The following is a 9,624-nucleotide window of genomic DNA, read 5'->3' as shown; positions in this document are numbered from 1 at the left end:
ATTAATCCAGTTTATAGTTTTTTAATGGTCATTGATTTTATACTATATGAACATTGATTTTATAATATTGATTTGTGATACAAGTTGTGTTTTGTGAAGTGATTTTTAAATGGGAAACGTTTCAAAAGAGTGGAACAAGAGGTCTTGTGAAAAATATTTTTAGAAATAAAATATTATTTTTCTATTTTATCATGCCACTCAATGAGATATATTTATCTCTCTCCTAGGTCCTGACAGTTAGCTAATAGTCTACCTCGAGCATCACTTGTTGTTCCGTATTTTCCATAGCAGTAGCAATATTTATTTTCCATGTTATTTTTATTTTTTCTAGACTTTTTTGCATATATTGTATTTATAAATTTTACAAATACTATTTGAATGCTCTAATCTCCTAGATATTGGAAATGGTAGTGGTCCTATTATATATATGCAATTATGGCCTATAATATGATGGGCAGTAGACGTGAACCATAGTTGTGGATTTGCTTACTATTGTAGCTCTATCTTTATACTGAGATATCATTTGTTGTTACAAGTGTTTCGTCCACGGTTTAGTTAAGGTTTCATTGGGTATTCTCTTGGGATTACCCAACGGGACCTCACTAGGCAGGTTTACTTGGGAAATCCTGGGAACATTCTTGGGGTGGATCCTGTTAGCTTGGTATCAAAGCATTAGGTTCTAAATTTTCTCGAGGTTGTGCAGTGCTGCACAACTCATCCTATGTTTTGTATATTTTTGCCTAACCTATTTCTTGAAATTAATTAAATTTCTTTCATTCTTTGAAATAGTACTCTTCCATGATAGTGCATAGAGGTAGACGTAGGTCCCAGCCTGCTTAAGTTGAAAGTACATATGCACCCACCTATGAGGAGCATCCTGTCGAATGCTAGGCTCGATCATTCGAGAGGAGTAAGTTTACTGAATATTCTGTCGATCAAGTTTGTAGACTTGGACTAGCAGGTTTTGATGGCTCCACAAATCTTATTGCAGCTTTATCTTAGCTAGCAAACATTGAAGAAAATCCTAGATGAGGGTATGTAGTGTCTGGATGAGGACAAGGTCAAGATAGCTAGCTTTATGCTAGAGGGAAACACAAGAAAGTGGTAGACATATGAGAGGACTAGGAGACGTCACAATTGAGAATAGTTCAAGAGTGCAGTTCAAATCGAGTTCAACCTTCCAACCTTTGTTAAGACTAAGAGGCTATAGTTTGGGACTCTCACTAAAGGTAGCATGACAGTTTCTAAGTATGAGCAAACATTCAAGGATCTATTAAAATTTTGCCTCAATTTGGTTGCAGATAAGGTCAACAAAAGGAGGAGGTTTCTTGATGGATTGAGCGAACTTATAGCATTAAGTTTCTCAGGTGCAGTTCACCATACATGTTAGTCTATGAGAGATGCTGCCCTAGAGGCAAAAAGGCAGACCTTGTGATGCAAGATGGTAATAATAAATTTTTGCAAATTGGAAATAACTTTTGAAAACCTATAAAAAAAAAAGGAAAATCAAATTATAAAGCCCAAACTTTGATTTAAGATGATTTCGGATGAGGATGGGCTTATTTGCCTTTTAAGGGTCTTAGTGGTGTTAGTCTAATTTAGTTTCCTTATTTGATTAAAGTTATTTTATTATTTAGTTTTCTTATGTTTTTAGGAATGTTTATTAATTAGTTTCCTTATTTAACTAGGTTTCTTATTATTTTAATTTCTTAATGTTGTTAGGTATTATTTTAGTTTTCTAATATTGTTAGGTGGTTTTATTATAAATAGAGGTCTTCGTAACTCTTTTAGACAATGGATTAATAATACAAGTACTTTTTTTGAAAGTTATTTCTTTGATTTTGTGTGATGCAAAACAAAACTAGATGTGATGCCTAGGGATTTTAGAAGTGATTCCTAAAATTATTCTACTGTGATGCTAGAGCTGTAATAACCTATACCAAAATACCTCTGTTGTACAATTTGATAAGGTTTGACCTGATCTGACCAAGTTTGACAAAGTGAACAGTATGTGGGATTAAAGTTGACTTTTTGTATGAATAAGATTTTTAGTTTGACTGATATACCATTGTGTAGATCTCTTCGATATGAGTTTATAGACTGGTGGTTTGCCAAATTTTGAGTTATGGATAAAAAGTTATGGTTTTGTAAAGTTTCAAATATCATTTTTATATTAGTGTCCAAACTAGTCGCAGATTTTTGTCTGTTAGTGACCCAAGACTTTATATAAATGTGGGAAAGCATGCCCAGCAGGAAACAAATTCCAAAAAACCCATTTTGTCACCCAAACCCAAGAAATTTCTCTCAGACCCATGGACCCGAAATGGGCCATTTCGAACCCATTTTATGCCTAACAGGGTCATCATTGTTTTGCTCGATTTCGTCCACTTTCCTTATACACGTACTAGACACCCTCCTTACCCACCTTGAGACAACTTCGCCGGCCAAACCGCCGGCGTATGCGCCGAGATTTGCCATTTGAAGCCCGCGGTGACCGTTTGGCATTTTCCTACTATTTGGCCTTTTTAGGCCATTTTAGGCCTACCCATAGACCTTTTCCACCATTTTTGGACCCTCTGAACTCATTTCGGTGGTTCTTTTGTCCAGATTCCTCACCGTTTGAGAGATACGATAATGGAAATTTTAGTCGAAGCTTCAACTGAGTTTTCCAGCCATTGGAGGAACCTTTGGACCAATATGAGCATAGTGACGGGTTCCTTGTCTCTTGGGCTTTCCGTGGATATAAATTTTGTGAATTTTGGAGGTCATTTGATAATTTTTCCATTTTTGGGTTAATTAGTTAATTATCGGATAAATTGGGATTGTGTTTGAAAATCGATCAAATTGGTTAAAATTAGAGTTGGATTAGTGAAACTAGATATTATTAGGATCCATTAGAAGGTTCAACTTTGAAAAATTAGCTTCTGGATGAAAAGCCCCAGTTTTAGGTACCGGATCGTAAGGATACGCTGTATAATTGGACTGTCCGGTATCCAATCTATGTAATTTTATAGTAGTATAAATCATTTTATGACATTGGGTCATACATGTGTTTTTGGTTTGGTTATTGGAGCCTAAAAATATTTTATTATATTACAGACACTCGTGTTGAGTCTGGAGGCGGTCCCGCAGAGAAGCAAGAGTGAGCATCTATAGTTCTGTGAGTGGTTATTATTTTTAAAATGTTTTGGGTATATATAATAATATATATGTATGGTTGGATATTTTACGTATATACAAGTTGATTGAAAGGATTGATTTATGCATATATAATATCTGCTTCCACTTATATGAGTTATCATTTTATGTGGATTTTAATAAGATTTTTTATTGATTTTTAATTTTGATGAGTTCATAGTGAACTTGTGAATGATGTTAGTTAAATATCCTGGTAGTTGAATTGAGATTTTAAATTATTTTGGAAAATAATTGATTTGAAAAACAATTGAAAAATTATATGATTTTAAGCATGTTAAAATATTTTATAAATTCTTAGGTGCTTAAAATCGGTTTATGGTGAATATATTTCACTGTGGTATTTCTCGTTTTTGTATGAAATGATGATTTGAAAATTTTGAAATATTTAAATAGGCAGTGAGATTTAAATATCAAATTATGTTTTATGATACGGTATCGTTTAGGAAAAGTATATATGATCTTACAAGATTGTTTTAAGGATACTATATTGGTTATTTTTAAATTGATGTACCATGTAATGGCAATATCTTGGATCAATATTATATATGTTATATTACAGCGCGCTGGGTTCTGCCCACAGGATATTATTGCCACAGACCGTGAGGTTGGGTTTATCCCACAGGTTATTATTGCCACGACACCGTGTGGTTGATTTTATCTCACAGGTTATTATTGCCACGGTACCATGAGGTTGGGTTCAGCCCACAGGATATTTATTGCCATGGATCATGAGGTTGGGTATGTCCCCACAATTTACTATTTTCACAACATCCTTCATTTATACAGTGTCGTGAGGTGGGTGTATCCCACGGTTTATAATTTGGTACATTAAATGGTACATAGTATACATTTGAATATATTGTTGGTTTTCAAAATGGTGGTTATTGCTACTCTTTCATAATTATTTCATGGAATTGAGTTTATAAGATTTTATTCTCAACTCTATATATTGATTAAGGTTTTTGTGATATTATATTGATCATTCATTTTATAACTTTTGAGCATCCATTTCATGATATTTGTTTTGGGTATGAGTTTGGGTTTTGTGAAATAATTTTTAAACGAGGAACTTTTCAAACGAGTAGAACGAGAGGTCTAGAGAGAAAGTTTTTATGGAAATAAATTGTTGTTTTTCTATTATACTATACTACTCACTAAGATTTTTTTATCTCACATTTTATTGTTTTTTAAATCTGTTCCCCTAGGTCCAGGCAATTAGTAGCAGTTTACCTCGCGCATAACCTGTCACTTTATCCCTTCCACGACAGCAGTAGTATTATCTTTTTTTTTATCTTACCTTTATCTCTTTGGATATCGTTTATTTCTTATTTGTAATTCTAAACTTCGTTAACACTCTTAGAATGCTCTGATTTAAATATTGGATACAGTAGCGACCATATTATTTATATGTATAGCTGTAGCTTGTGGTACAATAGGCTGGTTGTGGATTTATTTATATTTATATATTAAGGTATTATTAGTAATGCATGTGTTCGTTGTCCACATTTCAAGTGTAGTTTCATTGGTTATTCTTAGGAATTTTCTAGTGGGACTTCACCAGGTGGGACCCCATGGGAGACCCTGAAAGGGTTTCCCAAGGTGGATCCTGTCCGTTTGGTATCGAGCTTTAGGTTCTAAATTTCTTGCGTTTTTGCATTGCTGTACAACTCATCCTGTGTTGTGCCTTCCATATATACCCTTTTGTTAGTGTTAATTATATTTTGACCAATTCTATCATATAGAACTTTTTCTTGATGTCGTGAGGAGGTAGACGTGGCTGCCAGCATGATACAGCTGGAAGTACAGATGCGTCCACTTATTTGTAGCATCTTGTCGAGCGCTGGCTCGATCATTCAAGAGAAGTGGGTTTGCTAGGTCTTTTGTTAATTAGGCTCATAGACTTAGAGTAGTGGGTTATGATGGCTCCATAGATCTTATGCAATATTCGGACGAGGGCTAGATCACATTAGCTAGTTTTATGCTAGAGGGAAACTGAAGGAAGTGGTAGACGTATGAAAGAACTAGGAGACGTCACCCATAGACATAGTTCAAAATTACATTTCACATCGAGTTTTGTCCTCCAACCTTTGTAAGATTAAGAGGTTAACATTGAGACACCCACTGAGGGTTTAGGACAATGGATAGTGAACAATGATAGCAGCCATTTTTTTTTTTTTTGAGATCTGTAGTTCGAGTAGCTTATATGGCAAGTTTCATGATGGGCAGTGACAGTGGGATGGATCATGCTTTCATCACAGGTAGTCGGAACACTTTGAAAATGATTGACCCTATCGAGGACATGTTAATGCTAGAGCTTCAAGGTCAAGTGCATAATTTCAGCTGACTGATGGGTATAAAGTATAAGATACATAAACAGGCCAGATTTTAGGAGGTTCTACCACCATTGGACAGCGATTTGCATTCACAGTCAGAGATGGAGGTTAGAGGGGACGACCATTTACCAGAGGCAAGGTATATGCTATGATCAGATAAGAGGCACAGGTCACCCGATGTTGTGACAGATACATTATCTATGCTTGGTAGTGATGAATATATTTTATTGGCTCATGGACCACATGCTCTATTTTTCTACATGAATATGTTGCACAAGTCAGGATGACTCCAGTTCCTTGGAGATGTCACTTGGAAATTTCCACCTCCACAAGAGGGTTCATTTGACCTAGTCAGATGTTTGAGAGTAGTTGTTTTCGTTTCATCGGAAATTAAGATCTTAATATTAGAATCTGGTACAAACAAAGTTTGGTTGATGCATTTCCATGATCGGATGTGGGACAACTTGTTGAAAACTAAGCTATAAATTTCATAAGTTGGTTTTATGGCATCTATTTTTAGGTGATGATTTTAGATCTTGGTTTTGATATTTTGTTTCCTTGAAGATTAAAGGTTTTATGTCAATGATATTTTATGGATCTAAGGTGGCTGATATTCGTGATGATAACTTAATCTCCTAAGGAATATGATTTTTAAGGCATAGCTAGAATATAAGAAAGTTATGAATATTCCGTTATGGTTTGAGGATCTAGTAACTAGTACTTCGTATTTGGTGGTGATATTAGAATTAAGATTTAGATTTCCTTATTGCTTGAGGTATAAATTCTTGGAGTTTGTTTGGAATCTGAAGAACTGGAGGTTTGCTTAAGAATGATATTTAATTTGACGAGGGGACTCAAACTTGATCTTTTGGTTTCATATTCTTTTGGTGTTGGCAATCTTGAGGATTTTATTAGGCTTTATAAGTGAGAGATTTTATTTTGATGACTTTGATAAATTTGGTTAAAAGAAAGATATTTATCGAGGTTAAGAAAACTGGATAATTAATGAGGAACACGGATCTTATAATTGCAAGCACTAGGAGTGTAATCGGAGGAAAAAAGAATAACTAAATTTTAACTTTGACACACTGGTATTTGGTTTGATGAAGTTAGATTTAATTTCTAAGCATTCTTTTTGAATTGATGGATGGATTTTCTTTTACAAAGTTATGAGTTGTTACTTATGCTTCTAGACAATTGAAGAAGCATGAGCTGAATTATCTGACTCATAATTTAGAACTTGTTGCAGTGATCTTTGTGTTGAAGACTTGGAGGCACTACTTGTATAGAGCCACTTGTCGGATATTTACCCATTGTAAGAGCTTTAAGTATTTGTTTACTCAGAAGGAGTTAAACTTAAGGCAAAGAAGATGGATGAGGTTCCTCAAGGATTCTGATTGCACTATTCCTTTATGTTTGAGTTGCAATAGTTAGGTGTTAATTTGTGGATGCATACTTCATGAGAACTTTTTACTAGCTTTTGACTCTGACCAATATTATGGATTGTGTTCTCGAGACCCAATTTGAAGACTTTTACTTAATGAGCATGAGAAGGAAAGTTAAATAAGGGAGAAGTCAAATTTCGTTATTAGAGGCAATGGAGCCTTTGTAATTGGTTATAGACATTGTTTTCTAGCTAATGAAGAGCTAAAAATGGATGAAAAGAGAAGTTGTTGAATATGTATTCAAATGTTTCATTTGCCAGCAAGTGAAGGCAGAAAGACAAAAGCCTTCTGGACTTATACAGCTTTACTCATCCCATAATGGAAATGGGAGTGCAATACAATAGATTTTATATTCAAACTTCCTTCCACTATTCAAAGACAGGATGGTATTTGGGTGATAGTGGATCTACTAATCAAGTCTGCACATTTCCTACCTATTTATGAGAGGTTTTCTTCTAAGAAGTTAGCGGAACTATTTTTGAATCATATAGTGAGCTTGCATGGGGTGCCAATATCAATTATATCTGACAGAGATCCACGGTTCACTTTGATAATTTGGCAAAGATTAATGAATGAACTTGGTGTCAAGTTGATTTTGAGTACTGCTTTTCACTCTTAGACCGGTGGACAATCTGAGAGGACTATTCAGACCTTAGAGTATATGTTGAGCTAATGTGTACTACAGTTCAAGGGGAATTGGGATGAGTATCTACCTTTGGCAGAGTTCACCTACAACAATAGCTATCACTCGAGCATTGGGATGTCACCTTATGAGGCATTGTATGGGAGACAATGTTGGACTCCATTACATTGGAATAAGATTGGTGAAAGGAAACTTCTAGGCCCTGAGATTGTACATGCGATAGTGGATAAGGTCAATATTACACAAGCCAAGTTGAAAGCAGCACAAGACATGCAAAAGAGCTATGCGGACGTGCGTAGGAAAGATCTCAAGTTTGAAGTTGGCGGTCGACTATTCTTGAAGCTCTCTCCTTGGAAGGGTATAATACGTTTTGGACAACAAGGGAAGCTAAGTTCTCACTACATTGGACCATATGAGATAGTAGAGAGATAGGTCCAGTGGCTTACAAGATTGACTTACTGGAGGAGCTTTCTCGAGTCCATAATGTTGTTTACATCTCCATGCTTCGCAAGTATATCTCAAATGCATTGCATGTGTTTGGGACACTGGAGATTGAGTTGAGGGACAACATGTCTTATGAGGAGCAACCAATGCAGATTTTGGGAAAGGAAAAGAAAAGACTTCTCAATAAGACTATACCTTTGGTGAAAGTTCTTTGGAGAAATCACCTTGTCGAGGAGGCGATTTTGGAGTGAATGGATCAAATGCGGAGCCAGTATCCTCACCTTTTCCAAAACTAAGGTACGAATTTTATGGATAAAATTTCTTTAAGGGGCCTAGGTTGTAACAACCCATACCAAAATGTCCCTATTGTACAATTTGACAAGGTTTGACCAAGTTTGAGCAGATTTGACCAAGTGAACTGTATGTGGGGCCAAAGTTGACTTCTTCTATGGATAAGGTTTTTGGTTTGACTGATATACCATTGTGTAGAGCTCTTCAATACGAGTTCATAGACTGATGGCACGCCAAATTCTGAGCTACTGATAAAAAGTTATGGTTCTGTAAAATTTCAAATATCAATTTTATATCAGTGTCCAAATCAGTCCCAGATTTTCTCTTCAGACCCACGAACCCGAACTAGGCCATTTCAAACCCGTTTTACGCCTAGCTGGGTCATCGCCATTTCGCCTGATTCCAGCCACTATCCTTATACATGCACTGAACACCCTCCTTATCCACTTGAGATGACCTCAGTAGCCAAATTTCAGGCCAAACTGTTGGCAGACGCGCTAGGATCGGCCGTTTGGCATTTTCCGGCCGTTTGACAATTCTTTGGCCATTTCAGGCCAACCCATAGACTTTGCCACCATTTTTGGACCCTCTGAACTCATTTCCATGGTCCTTTTGCCCAAATTCCTCACCATTTAGGAGATATATTGACTGGAATTTTGGCCGAAGCTTCAACTAAGTTTTTGGGCCACCGAAGGAACCTTTGGACCGAGGTGACCATACTGATGGGTTCTTTGTCTCTTGGGCTTTACTTGAATATAAATTTTATGAATTTTGAAGGTCGTTTGATAATTTTTCCATTTTTGGATCAATTAGTTAATTATTGGATAAATTAAGACTCTATTTGGACGAAATTGGCCAAATTGGTTAAAATTGGAGTTGGATTAGTGAAATTATATATTATTAGGATCTATTAGAAGGTTTAACTTTGAAAAATTAGCTTCTAGATGAAAAGCCCCAATTTTGGGTACTGGATCCTAAGGACACACGGTATAATTAGATTGTTCGGTGTCCAATCTATGTAATTTTATAGTAGTATAAATCATTTTAAGACGTTTGGGTTATACAAGTGTCTTTGGTTTAGTTATTGGAGCCTAAAAAATATTTTATTACATTACAGACACTCGTGTTGAGCCTGGAGGCGATCCTGCAGGAGAGAAAGAGTGAGCATCTGCAGTTCTATGAGTGGTTATTATTTTTAAAATATTTTGGGTATATAGAACAATATATATGTGTGGTTGGATATTTTATGTATATACAAATTGATTGAAAG

General features: G+C 35.6%; 1 protein-coding gene across 1 annotated transcript; it reads left to right on the top strand.

The window, feature by feature from the left end:
• The first annotated feature begins 5,401 nt into the window (after window positions 1-5,401).
• LOC132804487 (uncharacterized) lies at window positions 5,402-8,314 on the top strand. Its single transcript, XM_060818896.1, has 3 exons — window positions 5,402-5,524; window positions 7,662-7,930; window positions 8,044-8,314. Exons 1-3 carry the CDS (start codon window positions 5,402-5,404, stop codon window positions 8,312-8,314), a joined length of 663 nt encoding a protein of 220 aa, XP_060674879.1.
• The last annotated feature ends 1,310 nt before the right edge of the window (window positions 8,315-9,624 follow it).

Source organism: Ziziphus jujuba, chromosome 7, assembly GCF_031755915.1.
Source record: "Ziziphus jujuba cultivar Dongzao chromosome 7, ASM3175591v1".
Lineage (NCBI taxonomy): Eukaryota > Viridiplantae > Streptophyta > Magnoliopsida > Rosales > Rhamnaceae > Ziziphus > Ziziphus jujuba.
Note: the sequence above shows the minus strand (reverse complement) of the source record. Positions and strands in the feature narration are given on the sequence as shown.

Bases quoted from the DNA above. Each gene is read 5' to 3' on its own strand.
- LOC132804487 (XM_060818896.1), top strand. From the start codon at position 5,402: ATGGCAAGTTTCATGATGGGCAGTGACAGTGGGATGGATCATGCTTTC. The intron at 5,525-7,661 runs GTGCATAATTTC...TGTGTACTACAG, and splicing joins TGCTAGAGCTTCAAGGTCAA to TTCAAGGGGAATTGGGATGA. The intron at 7,931-8,043 runs GTTTGAAGTTGG...ATGAGATAGTAG, and splicing joins GTGCGTAGGAAAGATCTCAA to AGAGATAGGTCCAGTGGCTT.